The following is a 24,644-nucleotide window of genomic DNA, read 5'->3' as shown; positions in this document are numbered from 1 at the left end:
CCTAAGCGAAAGTCGGAAGCTTAACCAACTAAGCCACCCAGGCGCCCCTTACCAGTTGTTTTCTAATAGAATAATAGATGACAGTAGTGCAAGTGAAGTTTCAGGGAACAGTAAGCTCAAATTATTCAATGATGAGTTGCTTTCTTAAGCTCCATAGAAGGCAGGAAATGTTCAGGGAACTGTAGCTAAAGGGTCTTGAAGCAAAAGAATGGTGTCTGTGCCCTTGTCATTCCCTAGTCAGCCCTGAGAGTGGAGTTGAAGGAGGGTGATCCTTGGACAGAATTTTTCAACCTAATCCCCCAGCTATCCCCTCCAAGAAGAAGAGCTGAAGGGAGGGAAACAGGGTGAAGATGATATGGAGGGCTGTCATTGGGCACTTGGACTAGGGGGCTGAAGGTTACCTCTGTTTTTCGGAATTGCTGGGAAGGGAGCCAACTGTGGGTCCATCCTGCTGACCAGGACTAATCTCTGTCTCAGGTTGCCCTACTTCACGTTGATGCCTCTATATGTATCGAAGACTTAGGGGAATCCTGGGTCACAGGTACTGAATAGGGAAGGGGATAAACACTTTTTGGGTGTCTACGGTGTGTTAGGCACTGTGCTTTATCTTACTCCATTTTTCTTTTACTCTCATGCCAATACTATATGAGTATTAAAATATCTCAAATAGGCAAACCGAAAGGCAGAAGTTTGCATCTTGTCCAGGGTTACACAGGTAGTCAGTGGCAGAGTAGGACATCAGTCCAATTCTGTCTGACTCTAAAGCCCATGCTCCAGACCCCCCTTTTCCATATAGATGTTCTCCATAGGCGAATTTCCAGGGGCTTTGGGGTTAAAGTGTAGTTTCCTTTTTCTTTGTGTCCTCCCACCCCCATGCCTCTCAAGCCATTTATGTTAGGTGGAACTCCTAGGCAGATGCACCCTCAGTTTTTAGCAGTCACTAATGGCGTGGTGGAATCATGGCATAGTATTGGACTGACACACGGGAGACTTGAGTAATGATTCTGGCTCTGCCATTGAGCTCTGCCTGTAGGACTGAGCAGAATTTAAATAGTTCTCAAGGATGGATCTGTAGGTTCATAGGTAAATTTTCTGAATTTCCTGGAGCACTAATTCAAATTCCTAGATTAGCAGACCCCAACCAGACCTACAGAATCCAAATCACAAGGGATAGATTTAGGATTCTGTATTTTATAAGCTCTCTGTGGGATTCTTATGTGCACTCAGGTTTGGAAACCTATATATTCAAAATTTGAGTCTTCAGCTAGTCATTTGCAATTATTTTATATGTTACATTTATATTTACATTAAATATTAACTTCTTAGAGCAAACTTAAAAGGTGAAAGTTACTGTAGTGTTAATTTTTTTTTATTTTGACTGCTAATGATTAAAGTTTTATATACTTTGGTAGAGAAGAATGATTATTATCTAAAATGTTAGATTTTATATATTAATGAACAGCTGCTAATAAACTGCTATTTAGTAGCAGTCACCAGAAAGCATAATAAAAATCCTCTTTAAAACCCAAAAGTAAAAAGTCATAGATATTTGCTAAAACCAGAGAGTTTCCAAAAGGTGAAGCTATTGAAGAATCTTTTATTTATTTTAGATATGTTCCAGAACAAAAAGAACACAGGTCCCAGTTTAAGAGGGGTTTCATGCAAGGGCATGTAAATAGACAAGACAAAGAAGAAAAAGAAGCAATCTATAAAGAACGCTGGCCAGATTATGTAAGGGAACTGCGAAAAAGGTAAATGTTTTTTGTTTTTATTTGAGAGCACAGAGGCCAAATGACTAAAACAAAAAAACAGAGATTGTTTTCTTGAATTTGTTCATAACTATTGTTTTCCTAGTAATATTTCTATATGTTAATTGTTTAATTTGCTGATTAAATTAATTTTAAGATTTTAAGATAACAGGTTGGACCTTAGGAAACTTGATCAGGTATTTCATGACTTTATTTAACTTTGATAGGTATTCTGCAAGTACTATAGATGTTATGGAAATGATCGATGATGATAAAGTTGATCTGAATTTGATTGCTGCCCTTATCCGACACATCGTTTTGGAAGAAGAGGTTAGTTTTTTGTCTCTTGGCGATACAGTTTAATTTCATTAATACATCAAGACCCTGAGAAAAGAATAATATTTTTTTAATGGCTTTTAAAAGTAGCATATGGATGAAATTGCTTTGATACTAGAAACAGGATACTCAGAATATCAAGACTGAGGTATTTGATCTATTTATAGAAAAGACTAAACCAATGGGTTGTAAATCCTGTTTTTAAAGAGTGAGCTTCCAGGTGCCTGGGTGGTTCAGCCGGTTAAGCGTCCTACTTTGGCTCAGGTCATGATCTCACAGTTCCTGGGTTCCTGGGTTCTCTTGAGTCCCGTGTCTGGCTCTGTGCTAGCAGCTTACTTGGAGCCTGTTTCAGATTCTGTGTCTCCCTCTCTCTCTGACCCTCCCCTGCTCAATGCTGTCTCTTTCTCTCAGAAATAAATTTTAAAAACCATTAAAAAAAATTAAAATAAAAAAAGGAGTGAGCTTCAGGGTCCCTGGGTGACTTAGTCAGTTAAGCGTCCAACTCTTGGTTTCAGCTATGATTTCACGGTTTGTGAGATTGAGCCCTATATCGATCTCTGTGCTGGCAGCATAGAGCCTCTTTGGGCTTTGAGAGAACTCTCTTCTGCTCCTTCCCCCCATATTCTCTCTCTGTCTCTCTCCCTCCCTCCCTCCTTCCTTCTCTCCAAATAAATAAACATTAAAAAGTGAGCTTCTCTGGTTATAATCAGTAGCTAAAATTTCTGAAGCTAGTATAATCTAATCATAATGAAGACTGAAATGTGCACAGAAGTTTACATTAAGTATGTTTTGTTACGTGATACTTCGTAATGGTTATTTCCCCTCCGTATAGGATGGTGCGATACTGGTCTTTCTACCAGGCTGGGACAATATCAGCACTTTACATGATCTCTTGATGTCACAAGTGATGTTTAAATCAGGTATTATGGAAATGTATTTTATTACAATTCAAAGAATAGTACTTAAATTATATGCAGCATGATGTTTTTCTTTTATTTGAAGAAGTGTTGCTTAGCCTAAGGCTTCCTCACTGTAGGAACTTGGTGGTCTTAAGCCTAGGTTGGGTTTTTTCTAAACTTTGATCTCTTTCTCTCTTTTTTAAAAATAAAATTCTAGGCTACAAGATGAAGATGCTAGGTATATGGTGAAGTTCTTTATTTGGTATTATGATGAGAATATTTTATTTCTTAAATTCGTCTAATAATATTGAGCTCTTGAAGTTAAGATGTGGGCACTTGAGTTTGATTTTTCACTCACTGCTGCATTTAATTGGGCAGAAAAGAGGGTTGAATTTATCCCTTAGCTCAGTGTTTCTCAGTTGTGACTATACAAGTCATTAGTGGTGCTTCTTTAAAGTTCAGATACTCAGATCCCATCCTCCCCCAAAATCTAAAAATGTGACTTGAACATCTGTAATTTTTAAAAATTTTGTAGGTGATTCTGATGATTAAATAGCAGGTTTAAGAGACGTAATCACTTATGTCTTAGAAATATATGGGTCCATTTTCCTCCTATGAAATTTAGCCAGAGCATTTTCAGGAATAATTATTAACTTTAAATCAGTAAAATAACAAAGCAAATTGTATTTAGTATTGTATAGTTCTGACTATATTTTCTAACCTTAATCTCTTGAAGTGCTTTTGACACATTTTATCTTTATAAGACACTAAAAATATTTTGATCTAACTATTGACTAAAATAGTAAAGCTGTATTTTTTCTTTGTTAAATCCTATTATAGTAATGTCCTCAAAACATTCTCTGTAATTAAAATTATTTACTTTTCTGTAGCTGAAAAATGTTTTTATCTGATTACCAGAACTTCTGTGTAATGAAATAGTGCTTTATCTTTTCCTGGTCAGTGATCACCTTTGTCTATAGAAAAAGTGTAGTCATGATTAAACTTTGCAATTGAATTATTTTTTTAAACAACTGGGATTCTTTTTTGGGCTGAACTTTCTAATGTGGTCCCTCCCATCTCCCTCCCCCCCACCCCAAAAAAAACCACTACTGTATGATCTACTTTTAGTTTTAAAAAATGTGGGTATGTGTGGGCCACCTAGCTGGCTCAGTCAATAGAGTGTGCAGCTCTTGATCTCAGGGTTCTGAGTTTGAGCCCCACATTGGGTGTAGAGTTTACTTAAAATAAAAAATGAGTATGTGTAAATATTTACCAGGAAAAATACAAGGGAGATCTACTAAAATGTAATACTACAATTACATGGTATGATATTATTATAATTGACTTTATTAACTTTTAATTTAATTCTCAAGGAAGGAGGTATTAACTTATACTTTTACTACCTGCTGAATTCTTTTAAAAAAGAAATCTTCCTAAAGTTTAACAAGAATGTTTTTTCTCAAGTTATATTTGTAACATTTAGCCTTAATAATCAGCTATACTCTGTTAGGCATGGTAAAAGAGGCAAAAAAAAAAAAAAAATGGGTCTAACTCTATACTGACTGAAAGGTAAATTTTGAAACTCAATTTATCAAATGCTTATCAGCTTGCTTTTTTTCCTTCTCATAAGAGTGTAGACTTTGTTGCCACTGACTAGTTGTGCAGTATCAGCAGTCTGAAGTCTTTTTACCCCAGTTATATTGCCTTTAGCAGAATTGTTTTTACTTTCATTGTTTTACCTGGCTACTGATTTTTTTTAACTTGTAATGAAACATTTAAGCTTAGAGAAAACTAGAAAATTATATAATGAACAACAGACACCAATGACTTCAATGCAGCAGTTACTTTTGTGATCTAATTTTTCATTTTTAAAATAAATTGCAGCTGTTTCATGTTATTCCCTAAAATATACGCATCTCTGAAAATACACTTTTCTATATAATATATAACCACCGTGCCATTTTCATACCTAACTCTTAACATCATCTAATAATCTAGTCTGTAATCAGATTTTCCCATTTTCCCCTAAAAGTGTCTTTCATAGCTGCTTGTTCAAATGACAGAAAATTTTAAGCCAGATAAGTCTTTTACTCCAGATAATCACTTTTATAGCTCCTTACTTTCCCCATGGTAATGACTTGTGGAGACTAGGCTAGGTCTACCTAGACAAATCTAGTCTCAGATTTGTCTGAATCTGAGTCTCCATAGTATCATCATTTGACCCTTTCTTACCTATACTTCCTATAAACTGGAAGTTAACTTTTAAGGCCTAACCCAACTGAAGTAAATAGTTTTGGCTTGAGTATTGATTGAGTTGATGCATTTCATATTGTGTCTCAGAGACAAGTAATTCAGAGCATCCTATTGCTTGACAGCTTTTTACTACCTTTGAAGGTTTGTAACCCTTATCAGAAGGGTTTGAGGAGTAGCCTATCTCCTTTGAATAACAATAGTTTTTTGAAGGGGGAAACTCAGTTATCTTGAGTCATTTGGATACTTGCTAGAAATTTAAGTCAGGTTGAATTTTTTTGTAATCATAACTAAACATGAAATTTACCCTTGCTTCCTTAACATTCTCTCGTTTCCATCACTAATACTACACCAAAATTTCTCCCTTTTGGCTAATAATCACGAATGGGTTGAACTATTTCATTTTGAAACTTAAAAAGTAGGAATGTGATTTTATAATTCTAACAAAATTATATTTAAAAATGGAGGTAACTTTACCAGTGCTATTTCATTATTTTTTAACATAAAAATGGGTATGGGAATTTCATTAAGTAGAGGGCTCTAAAAATTCTCATATTACCTATATGATTAAAATAGTGAGGATCACCCAAAGTCTACAAACTTGCATTCATATTACAGTGAAATTTTTTGGTCTTCATTTAAGTGATGGGAATAGAATTAATGATGTTTCTAGCATAATTTGAGAAGATTGCTCCTAACTTTTAAGCATTCTTTAGGAATTTGGTGAATATTTTTATCAATGTGAAACAAATTGACAGAATAAAATGTCATTAAGAACTTACTGGAACACTAAGAAGACAAGAAAATGAAACAAAGTTGCTCTGATTATACATAGTAATATAAGTGAAGAATTATGTACTTAGCATCTGGAGCTTTTCCTGCAACTATTTATGTTAAAGTTTAATTTTCTTTTTTAATTTTCAGACAGGTTTCTTATTATACCGCTACATTCACTGATGCCTACTGTTAATCAGACACAGGTATGTTAAATTTATTCACTCTCTGTCTTTTAGATTGAGGCAGACTTTAAGGGCTGTTTATTGTCTTCCTTTATTTTTTTGAAGGTGCATTTTCAAGTAGTAATCCATATAAAAACCACTTCTTTAAGAACCTTTGCAAATGAGTCTTCAGGGGATAATTGCATTTCAAAAGCCGGAGTAACTGAGGATAATTAACAATTTAGTTTTGTCAGCATTTAGGGAAAAGTTTAAAGATCAGTTTCACCAGTAACTTGTTTGGGTTTCAGTTATCTATGCCCTACTACAGCTTGATGTTTGGGATTTTGATTGAACAGAATGAATATATTTGCTGGTATGAGATTTCCCATTTTATCAATAATACATTATTAATGTGAATATTTTATCTCTTGTTAGGTTCAAGCCTGTTCCTAGTTAGGATGAACACTGCATTCTTAAAGACGAGGTAGTTTTCTGGACTGCAGTGTTTGCAGGCCCTGGTAGAATGAGATGGCTCAGAAGAAAGCCAACCGCTCTTCCATTGTACTTTATCTACTCCTTTTGTAAGAAAATGTCAAGGCATTTTTTAATGAGGCCCTTTTAGTATCTTTTTTGCTGATTCTTTAATCCTGAGTAAGGCTCAGCCAGCTCAATTAAAGAGTGCATATCTAAGTGAAGACAAGGAGAAAAGGAGAGGACTCTTAGTGCCAAAGACCAGACAGAAGAGCACTTCCATTCTGACACTCTAATAGTAAACTGTGTATTCCTTTGCTAGAGATTATGTGACTACATTGGAAAATACATTTTCTGTTGATTACCATTTATGTAAATGAGGAGATCAGTTTGTGTATTTTTTGCATTATAGCCAAGTGGGACTTGACTACACGTTTCCTTTTACTCCGGTGGCTTTGTGAAGGGTGCCCGTTGTTTGTAGGAATCAGCATCTGAAGATTTATTTTTTATTTTCTTTAAAGTTTGGTTTCAGAAGCTTATATATAGTGGTACAGGCCACTGACATTCATTCTGAGTTTGGCACCTGCCTGGTTTGCTGGTGTCCATGCCCATAGAGTTTTTGATAATTTTTAATTCTTATTCTTAAACTAAACTCACTCTCTGAAAAGTTTGATACACAAAAAGACATTACGGTTTCCAGTTCTTGTTAAAAACCAATCTGTAAATTTAAGTAATCGTATTTCATTTGAAATTTTCTTTGTGATAAGGTTCTAAAATCTGGGAGATTTTGTTTGATTTAACGAAAATGATGGTTTAATTGAAAATAGTGTGTGTCTGTAAATATATCTACAAATGTTAGATGCGTATGTGAAGGAGTGAACACAGAATGCTGAAAATGAACAATATCTGAAGTAATTCTAATTGTAAGAATGATGTCTTAGAAATTTAATGTGCTTTTGCAGTTTTGATGTATTCATTCTTACAGGTATTTAAAAGAACTCCTCCCGGTGTTAGGAAAATAGTAATTGCTACCAATATTGCAGAGACTAGGTAAGAATTGTTTTAAATATCAACCACTGATGATTTTATGAGTTTTGAGCCCCATAAGTTAACATACCTTATACTCTTTCCTCTCTAAAAGATACTTCATAATTTCTTTAAAGTTATTTTAATTTAGTCATGGTGTTGAGCAGAGACTTTTTTGTTTTCTAATCCTATAACAGATTAGAAACAGCCTTTTAAAGTCTTTTTTAAAAAGCCTTCTTGGGGTGCCTGAGTGGCTCGGTCAGTTAAGTATGTGACTTCGGCTCAGGTCATGATCTCACAGTTCATGAGTTTGAGCCCTGCAGTGGGCTGTGTGCTGACCACTCAGAGCCTGGAATCTGCTTCTGATTTTTTGTCTCCCTCTCTCTCTGCCCCTCCCCTGCTCATGCTCTGACTCTAATTCTCAAAAATAAACATTTAAAAAAAAAATTAAAAAGCCTTCTTGGGGCGCCTAGGTGGCTTAGTCAGTTGAGCGTCCGACTTTGGCTTGAGTCATGATCTCGCGGTTCGTGGGTTCGAGCCCCGCATTGGGCTCTGTGCTGACTGCCAGCTCAGAGCCTGGAGCCTGTTTCAGTCTGTGACTCCCTCTCTCTCTGACCCTCCCCTGTTCACGCTGTCTTTCTCTCTCTCCTAGAAATAAATAAAACATTAAAAAAATAAAAATAAAAAGCCTTCTTAAGGAATCATGGGAGTTGAGGTCAATTTTGGTTTTGCCTTTTTCTGGATGGGGGTCATATTGTTTAGTAATTAGTTATGAATAGCCTTAAAATTTCTTATATTCCTTTGTAAGTATTAATATGCCTGTATACCCATGGAAACAGATTTTTCTGTGGAGGCTGATATTAAACCATGTGAGCGCTGGGGCCCACAGAGCTAGGTACAGAAGTCATTAAGCAAACTGTGAAGTTTGACTATGGGCAAATAAAATGTCCTCATGTCATCTGTAGAATTGGCTGCTGCTACAGCTCCTGGTGCTGTGTGCACAACTAGGCGCTTGATCCCTGTAATGTTGGTGAATGTGGCAACACTGGTGAAAATCCCTAACTGCAAAAATCAATTTGACCAATAAAAACTGCTTTAAAGTCCCTATCTGTAGTCAGAGGTTATGTGCTTTTAATATATTTTTAATGTTTTCATACGTCTGTTTTCCAAACAGCATTACCATAGATGATGTAGTTTATGTGATAGATGGAGGAAAAATAAAAGAGACACACTTTGACACACAAAATAACATCAGTACCATGTCTGCTGAGTGGGTTAGTAAAGCTAATGCCAAACAAAGGAAAGGTCGAGCTGGAAGGTAAGATGGAACCTTTGTCTATAAGTTGTTTTAATCATAGTTTCTTGATGAAAAATATCTGCCAAGATTTCTATTTTATGATTTCTCTACTTTTAATTTTTCAATCTAGTTAATTAAAATTAATACTCTTTATTCTTTATTAGTTCTGTTGTTTTTGTTTCCATTTTTTTAAAAGCATGAATTACTAATAATCATGATAACTAGTAATAATATTTGAATGTCATGTTATCTCCTAAACATTTTGTATATATTAACTTGCTTAATCTTCACTACAATGCTATGAGGTAGGTTATTGCCTCTGTTTTAAGGACATGGAAATTAAGGGATAAAGAAATGAAAAGTTACACAGTTGTGTAAGTAGCAGAGTCAGGACTTGAGTGCTGGTAGTCTGGCTCCAGCCTGGCCTTCTAATACTGCACTTCACAGCTAGACTGGCCTTTCACTATTATTTACCAATGAAAACACACGGAATTTTTCTTATTGATATGGTGGCAGCGTAAGAAATAATATCTCTATCTTAATGGTAGGAAGAATGATTTGACTTTAACATAAATAGTTGCACCTATTATTTTAATGCATACTTCCCAAAACTTTTACACCCTTATTCATATGAGAGGTAGAATCATGTCTGAAGTGGTAGAAGAATTTTTCTTTTGCCTCCTACAGGTAGGACAAAAAGATTTCCATTAATCTTCAGATACTGGCGTAAGTAAGGAAAGGAGAGTTAGATCATTCCATCAATACTTTGTTTACATTTGCAGGTAGTAGAGCACGGAATCTTGCTGTAATCTTTGCAGATTATCCCACAATTTGTAGGCCGCTTATTAGATTATGCAATTGCTGCTCTTGAGCTGAAGTGATGGCTTATTCGAAGAATTGTACTCTTCTAATCAGCTATCGGGATAACTTGATTTGGGGATCTCTAAGACTAAGGTTTTCTCATGAAGACTTAACACCACTGGATACTGATTCAAGTAGTATTCACCATTTTGGTACACTTTTATATATGAATAGTAAACATACTAGCCTTATGTTTGATCTATAAAATAGTTATAGAAATAAAGAAAACAAAGTATTACGTTTCATCTAAATTTTCATTGCAGTAGCATGGTAGAAGTTAACTACGTAATTATAGTATTTTAATTCAAATGAAGAATAGTCCTTTGTAGGGTTCATAGATATAAATTCCTTTAGCAAAGCCTGCTTTGATAGATAATTATTTTGAAGGCCAGAGCAAACTATATTATGTGGTCCTCAGTGGAGACATTCTTAGTTTTTACAGGCATGTTACATTATAGATGACGGGTCTTTGTAGGCTTGTGACAGAAATAGCAAAGATTTTTATAATTATATTCTTTTAGGAAACAGGCCTAGCAGCAAGAGCCCATAGGAGTATTTATTCTGCTTGAAGACAGATGAATACCCTCACCTCTACACATCTGTCTTTAACACTGTCCATTCCTATCACTAAAGAAAAATACAGCTATTAAAAAATTTCCAACATCCCTCTGAGAGCTCACTAATTAGCACATACTTAAAAGCTTTTTAAATAATATAGACAGGTTAACATAATGCTAGGATTTATTACATAAAATGCTTACAAGGCATATGAAGGGTAAACCTCAGCAAACTGCTCTTCTTAAGCACAGCATTCTGGAATCTGTAAGTTAGTTATAGGGAACCAAATTATTGGTGGGGAGAGGAAATCTTCTCTTTTTTCAAACTAGAACATAGGGATAATGGCTCTAGATCATGTTATTCAACTACATGGGGAGAAGGAACCAATGATTAATAAAAGTGAAATATTTAGGGGTGCCTGGGTGGCTTAGTCGGTTAAGTGTCCGACTTTCGCTTAGGTCATGATCTCGTGGTTCGTGGGTTCGAGCCCCGCGTCGGGCTCTGTGCTGACTGCCAGCTCAGAGCCTGGAGCCTTTTTCAGAGTCTGTATCTCCCTCTCTCTCTGACCCTCCCCTGCTCACGCTGTCTCTCTCTCTCTCCTAGAAATAAATTAAAAAAAAAAATGAAATATTTAGTTATGGTACAGATGCTTTCCCTGCCTACTATTTTCTCTGGTGTTCTAAGAAGTCACTGTTAATGTTCCTTTTATTTATTTATTTTTTAAGAGTTCAACCTGGTCATTGCTATCATCTGTACAATGGTCTTAGAGCAAGCCTTCTGGATGACTATCAACTGCCAGAAATTTTGAGAACTCCTTTGGAAGAGCTTTGTTTACAAATAAAGGTAAATTAGGTGGGAGAGTTAAACTAAATAGAGGGTGGGGTACTAATTTTCAGCATTTCTATAGAAGAAAGTATATTAATCTGTGAAGAAGAATTGTTAAAATGCATTTGTGTGTGTGTGTGTGTGTGTGTGTTAATAAGCTGTCTTTAAACTTCCTTCAAATGTTTATTAAACACATTTTATCATGTACTGCTCTAGAATCATGCTGCCTGTGTTTAAATCCTAACTCCTCCCCTGACAAGCTAGTTGTTGGAGTTGGCAAGTTATTTAAATAAAGTTTATATAGAATTCTTAGAACAGTGCCTTGCATACAGTAAATGTTCCATAAATGTTAGCTAAGTGTACTGTTAACTACATCTTGAGGTGCTCTCTGTCTTTTATACATAAATTTTGATACAGACAACCTTTTTATTTTGAAGATTATTGGTAATCAGTCTATTCGTTGAGATTTTAACCAGCTACTTTTCTCATTAATATAAAGTTGGTGGGTGATAGAAAGAAGTAACTTGAAAATCATGTATAGGTTTGATGCTTTATTAATTGATACAGGCAGGACTAAACCGTTAATGTCAGTATATGATATATGTTTAATTATACTTGTCTTCCTCCAGATTTTAAGGCTAGGTGGAATTGCTTATTTTCTGAGTAGGTTAATGGATCCACCATCAGATGAAGCAGTGTCGCTCTCCATAAAACACCTGATGGAACTGGTAAATTTTTTTTATTTTTAAAAATGCTTAGATTTATAATATTAGAGCACGTAAGCCACCTGATTAAAAAATTTACTGTCATTACTAAGAGGTAGACCAATGAATACATGGTGCCAATTTGATTTACTCTTTGGCTTGGTATATGAAACGTGAATTAGAAAGTTATAAAATTATACCTTTGTAATGGTCTTATCATTCTGGGCCCTTTCCACAATTTTTTTTCATTGTAGGCTTGTTTTAAAACTATATAAAATTTAAATCTTTTCAATTTACTGGTTTTTGTTTTCATTTGTATTCTACAGATGAATTTGGTTGGTTTATTAGATTCTTCTGATTACCATAATGTTTTCAGAATTTTTGTCAAATCCAAGTAATTTAATGGGTGTATGGACATCTTATGAAGGCAATTCTTGTATTTTTGAAAGAATACGAATGGGCTTTATATCCCCCTGCCTGACATTTTGTTGTTGAAGTTTTTTTTTTTTGTTTTGTTCTGCTTTAGTTTCTTTCTATGGAGTCATTGTTTTGAGAAGCTAGTTTCACTGTCCTAACAAGTGACTGCTTAGTTGGTAGCCATCCGTGCACAAGACCATGTTGAGAAGAGTTACAGGACTGGCTGTGAGTTAGTACTCAGAATGAGGAGAAGGGTACTGTGAGGTAATGCTCAGAGCAGAGAAAAAGTGGTCCAAGCTGTTCTCTTCAGTAAGGCAGCCACTAGTCACATGTGACTATTTAAATAAGAATTTTGAAGTAAATTACAAATTCAGTATCTCTAGTCAAATTGCACATAGAACATTTCTATCATTGCTAAAATTCTGTGTATTAGTGCTGGGTTAGAGGTTGCTGAAGATGTACTTTTCATATTTCAGTTTTATTTAAGCCATTTATGCAGGTAATTTTGAGAATGTGGCCTACATCAGAACATTGTAGTAGCTTTTAATGTGAGTTGTTTAAATGAAAAAGTATTGTTAATTATCTAACCGTCTTTGTTGGAATTTGTATTAGATTTAGTGAGGTTCCTGATATTTTAGGAAGTAGTGCAGTTTTACTGCTGACCTGTCATCCCCTCTTGGTTTTTATCTAAAAGAATAGAGCTTTGCTGCTATTTTATCTAATAGAATAGAGTTAGGTGGCAGTCAAAGAATCAGCTTACTATTTATGGTAGAAATGGATGATCAGAGAACAGCTGGACTCTGAAGCCTAAGTAGGTGGCTTCTTCTTTCCCAACTGAATTTTAAGAGCCAGTCTTTACTTAGCTGTTTGCAGCCAACAGAATCATGAAAAGACCAGTGAATCCTTGTCCAACAGTAGATTTTGAAGCTTCTTTACATTTTTATTTAGATTCCAGTTAGTTAAAAGACAGTGTAGTACTAGTTTCAGGAGTGCCATATAGTGATTCCGTGCTTCCATACAACACCCAGTGTTCATCAGAAGTGCCTGCCTTCAGCGCCATCACCTTTTTAACCCATCTAGCCACTGAACTCTCCTCTGGTAACCATCTGTTCTCTATAGTTAAGAGTCTCTTTCTTGGTTTGCTTCTTTCGGTTTTGTTTTGTTTTTTCTTTTTCTGTATGCTCTTTGGTTTCTTAAATTTCTTGTATGAATTAAATCATAGGGTATTTGTCTTTCCGTGAATAACTTATGTCATTTAGCATGATACTCTTTAGCTCCATCACATCTTTGGAAATGTCAAGATTGTGTTTTATTTTATGGCTGGGTAATATTCCATTGTGCACCACATCTTCTTTATTCATTCATCAGTTGATGGACACTTGGGCTGCTTTTATAGTTTAGCTATTGTAGACAGTACTGCGATAAACATTTGGGGGTGTTGCATGTAACCCTTTGAATTAATATTTTTATATTCTTGGAGTGAATGCCTGGTAGTGCAGTTGCTGGATTGTAGGGTAGTTCTGTTTATAACTTCTTGACGAATGTCTGTACTGTTTTCTACAGTGGCTGCACCAGTTTGCATTCCCACCAAGAGCACATCAGGGTTCCTCTTTCTCTACATCCTCGCCAATACCTTTTGTTTCTTGTAGTGTTGATTTTAGCCATTCTGACAGGTGTGAGGTGATATCTCATTGTAGTTTTTATTTGTATTTCCCTAATGATGAGTAATGTTGAGCATCTTTTCATGTGTCTGTTAGCCATCTATATTTTTTTGGAAAGATGTTCATATCTTCTGCCCATTTTTAATCAGATTATTCATTTTTGGGGTGTTGAGTTGTGTAAGTTGTTTATATATTTTGGATACTAACCCTTTATCAGATATGTCCTTTCCAAATATCTTCTCCCATTCTGTAGATTGCCTTTTAGTTTTGTTGATGGTTAGATGGGGGAGGGGCAGAGAAAGAATCCGAAGCAGACTCCTTGCTGTCAGCGTTGACCCAGCACAGGCCTCGAATCGAAATCATGAGACTGTGACCTGAACCAAAATCAGGAGTCAGACCCTTAACCCACTAAGCCACCCAGGCACCCTATAAATAGTTCTGTTTATCCCTTTCCAATCATATAGGACCCCTAGTACAACGTTGAGCAGAAGTGGTACGATAGCGTGCATTCCTGTGTTCTTTTTCTTAGAAGGAAAGCTGTCAACAATTTGTTGAGCATGTTAAAGATTTTTTCGTGGAAACTATCAAATTAAGGAGGTTTCTATTCTTAGTTTACTAAAAGATTTTTATTGTGCATGAATAATTGATTTTGTCAAGTCCCTTTTCTGCCTCTCAAGAGATTATGATGTGTTTTTTTCTTGTTTAATTTGTTTTGTATTGGATTACATTGATTTTTCAAATGTTAAACCAACTTTCATTCCTGAAACAAATCTAACTTTCTGGAATTCAATTTGTCTTGTTTTTCCCCCCTGTGGTTTCTCATGCATAAGATTATTTAATCGTTTTCCTTTCTCCAAATGTCCCTATCCAGTTTGGTACCAAGATTATGCCAGGTTAAAAAAAAAAAAAAAAGTAGGGAGCTCTGAAAGAATTTCTGTAAGATTAAGGTTATTAAGGTTATTTCTGCCACAAGTGTTTAATAGAAGTCTGTGTCTAATGAGAGACATGGGTTATGGTTTTTATTTTGTTGATACCTTCTTGTATACCTAGGTATTTTGATTGTGCACTGGACATTGCATTTATAGTATTCTTTGTAGATAAGAATTGGAAGCCTGAGATGATGATAGCTTTCTCCAGAGAAGATTTATGTTGCTTCTGCCAGGAAAAGAAGCCCCTGCTCTGGCCTCATCTCCCTGGACTTCTGTTCTCCAAATTCTAGACTTATAATTTTTATACTTACTCCTCAGTGTCTTCAAACAGCTTTCCTAGCTGTGCTCAGTGGGATGATTGGACCAATTACCTAGGTAATCAGAGCAGTAGCCCACCCCCAGTTTTGAGTGTTCTGGCTTTGCCCATTATTTCTTGCCTTCCTGTATGATGTCTCTTAAACTGCCAGAATCAAAGCTCTGCATTGTTTATTCCGACTATATAATAGTTTCTTTCTTTGTTTTATTTTTTCCCACAACTCTAGGAGGTGATGTTATTTGATTGAAAGTCTGCTAATGTGGTATTTCTCTTATTTCTCTCCTACCGTTTAGAGTAAAGCCAGGTTGTGGATGTTTTATTTATTTTAAGTTTCTAACCTTTGCTGACTTCAGAAGTTTTGTTTTGGTGAAGAAATATTGGCATTGAACAATATTAGACCCAGCATTTGGGTCTAAGAAAGTGAAAACTCTCCTGTTGGTTATTTTAAAGCAAACTAAAATAGCTTTGAAAAGGATGCTTTACAGTGTTGATTCTAAACCTAAATCTATGCTTTACAGAATGCTTTGGATAAACAAGAAGAATTGACACCCCTTGGAGTCCACTTAGCACGATTACCAGTTGAGCCACACATTGGAAAAATGATTCTTTTTGGAGCTCTCTTCTGTTGTTTAGACCCAGTACTCACCATTGCTGCTAGTCTCAGCTTCAAAGATCCCTTTGTCATTCCATTGGTAAGAAAGATACAGATAAAAGGCTAGGCATTTTTATAGTCATAGAATAATTGTTGCTTAGATAACATTCTTCAGCGTTTTATTCAAATTCCTTTCTCTCTTTACCATCAGGGCAATTTAAGTGGCCTTCATCTATTTTTTTTTTTTCTTCTTCTCTAAGGGCAAAGAAAAGATTGCAGATGCAAGAAGAAAAGAATTGGCAAAAGATACAAAAAGTGACCATCTGACAGTTGTGAATGCATTTGAGGTAAAAAAAAAAAAAAAAAAATGACTTGTTCTGGATTGTGACAGTTCATTCAAGTGAAAAGCTGATAATATACACAACTTTTTAAAATGTGTATATTTTATAGGTATCAAATAAATTGCTAAGTGAGTGTTAAAATTAGGTGAATGTTTTAAAAAATTGCACATGATATTTTAATTTTTTGATAGTTCGTTAATTTACCCTTTTGGGAGAAAACCTGTAGTTGTGTTTTGAAAACAGTAGAACAAATAAACAGTTCTTAAAAATCTATGTGATGTTATTCATTTGTATCTTTGTGTTGACATTCATAAATGATGGTCTTATTCTGTTATTAATAAATTATAACTATATTCATATTTAACATTTTGATGAGTATCATAATCATGTACATTATTTAGAGAGACGGTTTCTCCTCCCATAAGTCAAGCTTATTTAAGGAATACATTTGTCACCATCTTTGCAAAATTTAAATGTTTAGGTTTTTAGAGATAGTATCTTTTTACTGTAGTTCTAGATTCATTTTTATATCACATATTATGGGAAATTTTATGTGTTTTTTTTTCCTTTGAGCTTATCCTGTATTAACTTTTTCCCCCTATTTTCGCTTCTCTATCCAAATAATATAACTTCACATATATACACACACACACACACATATTTGTGTATATTCCAATATAGTAGCATTGGAATTTGTTCAACAGAGGTCTTTTTTATTAATATAAACTTTATATGATGGCATTTTGTATAAAATGCACAGTATATTGTTACATAACTTGTACTTGTTTGTATGAAGAAAAGTCTGGAAATTCATTCGTGGCTATATCCTAACTAGAATTATGGGGAGTGGTTTTTGTTTTTTGTATTTTTTGTTTTGTTTTGTTTTGTTTGTTGTTTGTGAACTTCAAAATTCTTCTGAGTTTATTTTAAAAAATGGAGTGTCAGTAGAAAAGTAAGTTATTACCAAGATAAAGACTAGTAAGCATCTTTGCTTTGATGAACAATATAAATAATTTTCTTTATTTCTTTGCCCCATAGGGCTGGGAAGATGCTAGGCGACGTGGTTTCAGATATGAAAAAGACTATTGTTGGGAATATTTTTTGTCTTCAAACACGTTACAGGTAATGGTGAATGTTTTGAAATGATTCCCAAATATGTTTATATGTATCCATTTTGTACAGTTAGGTCTTCAGCACAAAAGTTAATTGTGAGTGTGCCATATGAAGTTAAATGATTATATAAAATAATAGAAGGAATCTTTATTAAATAAATCAACCACAACAAAACAAAGCTATATAATATGGTAAACGTAAAGGTGGTTAATGCCTAAGAAAAGGAACGAGACTCCAGAGTACAGCAGGAAAATGTAGTAAAGCTTGGCTCCTGTTTTTGCTCCCACCTTCTAGTTGCTCTTTTGAAGATTCATCCTGAAAATGCTAATACTTCTAAAATCTATTTTAAAATATTAAACAATATCTTTATCTTATCTTTTGGGTAGGTTATCTTTAATGAGAAAACACTGGATAGGAGGTATTTATGAAATAGAAAATAGTAAACAAATAGGACAAATAGACGTCAGACTTGAGACACTACACTGAATTGGAGCGACGTAAGAATAGGGATTCCTCACCTTCCAGTTACGTGCACATTCTAGCTATTTGACATAAATGTACTGAACATTTAACAATTCTGCAAGGGGGTAAAAGAATCAAGCATCTAGCATGTCTAGCAAATCTAATAAAAGCTGTGCAAACATCAACAAAATGAAATAGTATGACAATTCTGAAAGTTATAACAATCAGTGGGGAAAAATAGATACAACATATCTCAACATAAAATACCTTACAACTGCTTCATAGTAAGGAACAGTTTAGGAAGAATATGATTCAGTAAAACAAAGATAAGAAAATAAACCAACAGAGTGGATGAAAGACTCCTGACCTAAGAAGACACATTGATGACCAAAAGAATTACAGGGACCAAAGTGGAAATCCCTGTAAAGGACTGACATAGAGGAAAGACTCTAGGTAATCACAGTTTGTAGATGTAGCCACAAAAGAAAAAATTGAAAGCAGTAAGTAAAAAGCTTGTAGACAGGAAGACAGGACTGATCCATCATGAATAGGTGTCTCTCTGTAGAAAATTCAAGTGTAATTATGAATATTCAGAGATGTGTGCAAGAACATTTCCCTGAAATAGAGAAAATAAAATGAACTACATGTATGAAAAGATGACTGAATCCAAGGATTGAGAATATTCTATCCAGTCAAGATCTTAATTAAACTGTAAAGACTGAGGACAGGCATTCAAGAAAGCACTTGAAATACTATACCCATGAGATGTTCTTGGAAAACTCACAGACGGTGAAATGCTATTAAGAGATAAAAAGAATTTCAGGAATGGAGAGTTTATACTAAATCCGTGAGTGTTGTGTGTGGATATTATTTAAATATAGAACAAATACAAAACAGTATTGGGAATTAGAGATCTAGAATAGAATAGAATAGTTATTACCCTGAACAGCATAAAATAATGATAATAAAAAGCCAAGAGATGGTCTAGAGTGTCAGTGATAAGAGAAATTAACTGGAGAAGCTAAAGTCAGACAGTTCACAAAAGGGACATAGACTTAAGACCAACTTTATGTTCCGTAACCTCTTACTTTAAGCTTACAAGGATCTGTTATCATCTCCTGTGATTGTGAAATATTAGCATTAATCAAATTAATTTTTATTCCTATTTAACTTTTTTAAATTGAACCAGAATTACCCAGCACCCCAAAAAATTTGAACTAAAATTAATTTTAATATGTTTATTAAAATCGCTTTTTTACATTATCCCATTGTTAGGATAGCATTTTCTGTCTAACTCTTCTGTCAGTATATATGCATAAATGTCTACAGTATTACTTTACCTAGTTAATGGTTACTTCTGACTAAACTGAGTTTAGGGAAATTTCATTTGTACTTTCCTGTATTACTTGTGTGCTTTTTAATGACCCATGCATCATTTTTATTCAAATTATGATTCTTAAAAAGCAAAACAAAAAAACAGACCTTGAGCCTTTGTGCCAGTATGTAACAGCGGTTAATTCTCAGTAGTAGGAATATGGATGTAGTAGAAATACAGATATTGGTTATTTTATTTATGTTTTTCTGTTTTTGTTTTTTTAAAATACGAGGTGGAGAATAATTTTTTAAATTATATTAATGAATATTTTGCAGAATGGGTTAATACTTAAACATCAGTGTTTATTCCTTAATGGCAGGCCAGTCTTTTCTGTAAAATAAAAAACAAAAAAAAACCAAAAAAAAAACCATGATATTTTTGGCTTATAGGCCATGTGGTCTCTGTTAAAGCCACCCATTTCTGCCATTATAGTGTAAAAGTAACCGTAAATAATAGATGAGTGAGTGTTACTTTGTTTCAATAAAACTATTGACAACATTTTTAAAAAATGTTTATAAATTGTATAATTTGCCAGCCTCCAGTCTAATACATTACATTTTTGCAAGTGTCTTATAAAAATGGAAAACTTACAGCTATTTATGAGTATATGCTGTATGGCTCCTATAAAAATCTGTATGAAAGGTATTCTAGTTCTGTTTGTTACCGTTGCTCCCTAGATGCTGCATAACATGAAAGGACAGTTTGCTGAGCATCTTCTTGGAGCTGGATTTGTAAGCAGTAGAAATCCTAAAGATCCAAAATCTAATATAAATTCAGGTAAAGAAGAACATGCAGTGTAAGTAGCTTGCGGCCATTGTTTGTTGTATCTGTATTTTACTTTTTTTTCCCTTTATCTTCCTACTTCCAATAGATAATGAGAAGATAATTAAAGCTGTCATCTGTGCTGGTTTATATCCCAAAGTTGCTAAAATCCGACTAAATTTGGGTAAAAAAAGAAAAATGTAAGCATTGAAGATTATTGTGAGTTATTTTTTATTCTCCTTAAGCTTTTGAAATCCTCTTTATGGCAACAGAGCTACTATTGTAAACTTGTTCTTTATATTTGGGCCATATTCTTGTTCTTTACTTTTGATCTAAATTTAAGAGAATGCAACACAGGCATCACTTTCCCTCATGGCACATACCTGGCATCAGCTCTCCATCATCCGTTATTCACAAAGAATGTTAGTGAAATATAATATTAAGGTAAATATTAGGAAAGTAAGCCAGCTATTAAAAAAAAATAGTGCAGAGGCACCTGGGTGACTCAGTCGATTAAGCGTCCAACTTCAGCTCAGGTCATGATGTCACATGGGTGAGTTCAAGCCCCACATCAGGTTTTCTGCTGATAGCTCAGAGCCTAGAGTCTGCTTTGGATTCTGTGCCCCTGTCTGAGTCTGTCTCTCTCTGCCCCTCCCCTGATTGTGCTCTCTCTCTCTCTTTTTCTCTCTCAAAAATATACATTAAAAAAAAAAAATCAGTGCAAGCATGGACATTACCTAGAGAAGAATTTTTTAGGATTTTTTTCTTCTAAGTCACATAATTTTCTAATTTACCTCTTTGATGAAAATTTGGTGATTTCACAGTTTTGGGTAATAAGTTACAACTTTTTAAGTACATGTACAAATAGCCTCAGGAGTCATTGGAGACTGCAAGACATATTTTTTGCGTAGCAAGTAAGTTCATTCTAGTGAGGAAACAAACTGTAAGTCACAGATGTCTAGTGGTATGTGAATTGATGCCTTTTAGAAGACACATTAGAATCTTGTGCCATGTCATTTAAATAGTCAGTAGCCAGGGGATTCATAAGTGAATATATTAATTTGAGCACTGTGTCCTAAGGACGTAATTCCAAATGTGTTTTAAAAGAACATAGGTGTTCAGAAACAGTGAGGAAATTATTTGATAATAATATATTATAATGGCATTTTAAGCTCATAGGCATATAAAACAGTTACTGTGTAGTAACAAAATAACTCAAACTGACATTAAATAAAGTTTGGGTATCCTGTTACTATAAACATGAAAAAATACTAGACCTGAAAGATGTATTAAAGTGCAGACATTATTTCATTAGGGCAGTGCTTCTCAACTGGGGTAACTTCACCCCCCAAGAGACATTTTATTTGGCTGTGACATTTGTGGTAGTTACAGCTGGGGCAGTACTACTAGCATCTAGTATATAGAGGCTAAACATCCAGGACAGCCTCCATGACAAAGATACTGAGTTTAAGATGTCAAATATGCAGAGGTTGAGATATCTTTTTATAACATGAAGTTATAGGTAACATGAATTTTAATCATTGGAGCTGAGTTATCTACATTTTAAGTGAACCAGGTACTTTTTGATATTAGTACTTTGTCAGTTTTTTAAAATATCCATTCTTGTCTTTACTCTGAAATACATAAAAGTTTCTCTGCCATCCTAGCAAGGATTTATGGGAAAAAATGTATTTCTGTTTTATATTGGTGCTTTATTTTGGTCTAGACCAGGGACCAGCAAGTTGTAGCATGCTTGGCCAAAATCTTGTTGGTGTAAATTTTTATTGGTACACAGCCACACCTCTTGTTTACACGTTGTCTGTGTCTGCTTTTGTGCCTTGTCAGCAGAGTTAAATAGCTGTGACAGAACTCATCAGGCTTACAAAGCCTAAAATATTTTCTCTTCGGTCTTGTCCAGAAAAAATTTGCCAACCCCTGCTGCTTTCATGATGTAGGGTTATAGGGTGGCATGGTTAAATAGGCTGTGGTGAAGAATAATTTCTGATTTTATTCTGGATAAATCACAGTGCTCATGACTGAGATTCATGAATTTGGTTAGAAGTATCATGAATATTATAGAACCACTTAAAAAACAAATAGGAAGGATTCATGGATTATGAGCATTTATGCTGTCATTTGTTACAGGCAATTAGCATTGATTGTTTAAAAATAAACTGTCAGAAATCCTCCTCTCCTATTGAGATAAAACTTTTATGACTATCAAAGAAAGGCCCCTGGAAACTGAGAGACTGACTAGAGCTGTGTCAAAGTACATTTATTCCAAGTATTCCTGTTCTGAAATTGGGGGATTTGAATGAATGAGAAACCATTTATAACATATTTTAGGATAGGTTTTTAAAAATCAATGGTAGGGGCGCCTGGGTGGCTCAGTCAGTTAAGCGTCCGACTTCGGCTCAGGTCATGATCTCATGGTCTGTGGGTTCCAGCCCCGTGTCAGGGCTCTGTGCTGACAGCTCAGAGCCTGGAGCCTGCTTCAGATTCTGTGTCTCCCTCTCTCTCTCCTGCTCCCCAGCTTGCCCTCTCCCTTTCTCAAATATAAATAAACATTAAAAAAAAAATTAAAAGTCAGTTGTAGCTAAAATCCCTTTTCAAGAAAAGTCTTCATTTTTTTTTTTTTAATATTTTTTATTTATTTCTAGGAGAGAGAGAGAGACAGCGTGAGCAGGGGAGGGTCAAAGAGAGAGAGAGATACAGACTCTGAAATTGGCTCCAGGCTCTGAGCTGGCAGTCAGCACAGAGCCCGACGCGGGGCTCGAACCCACAAACCACGAGATCATGACCTAAGCGAAAGTTGGACGCTTAACCGACTAAGCCACCCAGGCGCCCCGTCTTCATTTTTTTTTTTTTAATGTTTTATTTATTTTTGAGACAGAGACAGAGCATGAGTGGGTGAGGGGCAGAGAGAGAGAGGGAGACATAGAATCTGAAGCAGGCTCCAGGCTCTGAGCTGTCAGCACACTCTCAGGGGCTTGATCCCACAGACTCCAAAATCATGACCTGAGCTGAAGTCGGACACTTGACCGACTGAGCTGCCCAGCTACCCCAAGAAAATTATTCATTTTTTATTTTATATTCGTCTGTGTAATCTATGAAGTTTATTTATTTTTTAAAAATGTTTAAGAGAGTGAGAGAGCCTGCATGATCACATGCAAGTAGAGGGAAGGGCAAAGAGAGAATCCCAAGCAGGCTCCACAGTGTCAGCACGTACACCACCTCAGGGCTCAATATCATGAACATGAGAACATGACCTGAGCTGACATCTTTAAGAGTTAGATGCTTAACCGACTAAGCTACCCAGGGTCCCCATAATTGCTCATTTTATAAAGTTATTTTGTAAATTAAGGGTATTGTCAGTATTGTGATTGACAGTAAATTGTATATACTATTCTCTTGGTCTGAATCACTTAGATTCAGATATTTCAGATACTTATTTTATTTTTTGTTTTTTAGTAGTATAGTATGAATTAACATAATTAAGGTTTACTTCCTCACCTAAGACGTTTAATAATTTCACCTGTGAGGAAAGAGTTGTCATGTGGTTATTCATAGTTAACTGATATTTTTCCATGTTTTGTTAAACTTCTCTTCTCAAATACAGATTTTTAAATTTATATTACAAAAATAAAGTGAACTCCTCTGTTGACTTTTTTTTTAAGATTCTGGGATTGGTTTATTGGTTTGGAATCTCCTAGAATTTTTTTTTTTTTTTTTTTTTTCACAAACTGCATTTTAACTTTTTTAAAGGGTCAAAGTTTACACAAAAACTGATGGACTAGTTGCTATTCATCCTAAATCTGTTAATGTGGAGCAAACAGAATTTCACTACAACTGGCTTATCTATCACCTGAAGATGAGAACAAGTAGCGTAAGTGAATGTTTAACAAAACTGTGCACCTGAATATTGATCTTGCTGAATTTTTACATTTGTGTACTTTTCATGATTATAAACAAAATTTGTTCTTTTCTGAAAATTTTTATTTCTGACATGATTTATGCCTTCTTTTAAATGTTTACGGATTTTGAGAGAGAAAAGTCACAAGTGGGGGAGGGGCAGAGAGGTAGAGAATCCCAAGCAGACTCAGCTCTGTCATCTCGATCCTGCCAGGAGGTAGGGGGGGAAGGGCTCAATCCCACAAACCTTTGAGATCATGACCTGAGCCAAAATCAAGAGTTGGACACTTAAGCTGAGCCACCCAGGCACCCCGAAGTATAACTTCTTTAAGAAAATAATCTATACTTTTAATGTGCAGCAGGTCTATCATGATGGATCTTTATATTTAATATAATTGGGATGTTTACTTGCTTTGCATAGTTCTCCTTCAGAGCCTGCTTTGAATAAATACTGGCTCCCCAAAGTTTAAGGTATACCCTCAAAATTAGTTTTGGTAATCACACTAGCAGAGTAACATCTGATTTAGAAGGAAAGCACTAATATCTCAGTAGTGGTGGTAGTGAATTGATGTGGCTGTAATCCTTTCAGACTCCTGCATATTTAATTTGCTTTAATTCTCATTACAGATATACTTGTATGACTGCACAGAGGTCTCCCCATACTGTCTTTTGTTCTTTGGAGGTGATATTTCCATCCAGAAGGATAATGATCAGGAAACTATTGCAGTAGATGAATGGATTGTCTTTCAGTCTCCAGCAAGAATTGCCCATCTTGTTAAGGTGACTGACTCTACATGATTGTCATTCAATTTATATGCAAGTTTAGCCTGTGGTCTTGTTCCAAGTGTTAT

At 35.0% G+C, this 24,644-nt stretch overlaps 1 protein-coding gene across 1 annotated transcript in view; it reads left to right on the top strand.

The window, feature by feature from the left end:
• DHX36 (DEAH-box helicase 36) overlaps window positions 1–24,644 on the top strand; it is a 51,749-nt gene that overhangs the window by 23,456 nt on the left and 3,649 nt on the right. Inside the window, exons 10-24 of the mRNA XM_039217685.1 lie at window positions 1,611–1,751; window positions 1,976–2,078; window positions 2,917–3,004; window positions 6,158–6,213; window positions 7,628–7,692; window positions 8,843–8,986; window positions 11,110–11,227; window positions 11,839–11,937; window positions 15,755–15,928; window positions 16,089–16,175; window positions 17,208–17,291; window positions 19,797–19,896; window positions 19,991–20,081; window positions 23,647–23,767; window positions 24,421–24,573. Of these exons, the coding sequence (XP_039073616.1) occupies window positions 1,611–1,751; window positions 1,976–2,078; window positions 2,917–3,004; window positions 6,158–6,213; window positions 7,628–7,692; window positions 8,843–8,986; window positions 11,110–11,227; window positions 11,839–11,937; window positions 15,755–15,928; window positions 16,089–16,175; window positions 17,208–17,291; window positions 19,797–19,896; window positions 19,991–20,081; window positions 23,647–23,767; window positions 24,421–24,573 (1,624 nt within the window). The remainder of the gene's footprint in view (window positions 1–1,610; window positions 1,752–1,975; window positions 2,079–2,916; window positions 3,005–6,157; window positions 6,214–7,627; window positions 7,693–8,842; window positions 8,987–11,109; window positions 11,228–11,838; window positions 11,938–15,754; window positions 15,929–16,088; window positions 16,176–17,207; window positions 17,292–19,796; window positions 19,897–19,990; window positions 20,082–23,646; window positions 23,768–24,420; window positions 24,574–24,644) is intronic.

Source organism: Hyaena hyaena, unplaced genomic scaffold (genome assembly GCF_003009895.1).
Source record: "Hyaena hyaena isolate Hyena2069 unplaced genomic scaffold, ASM300989v1 scaffold_712, whole genome shotgun sequence".
NCBI lineage: Eukaryota > Metazoa > Chordata > Mammalia > Carnivora > Hyaenidae > Hyaena > Hyaena hyaena.
This window is presented reverse-complemented; position numbering and strand designations above follow the sequence as displayed.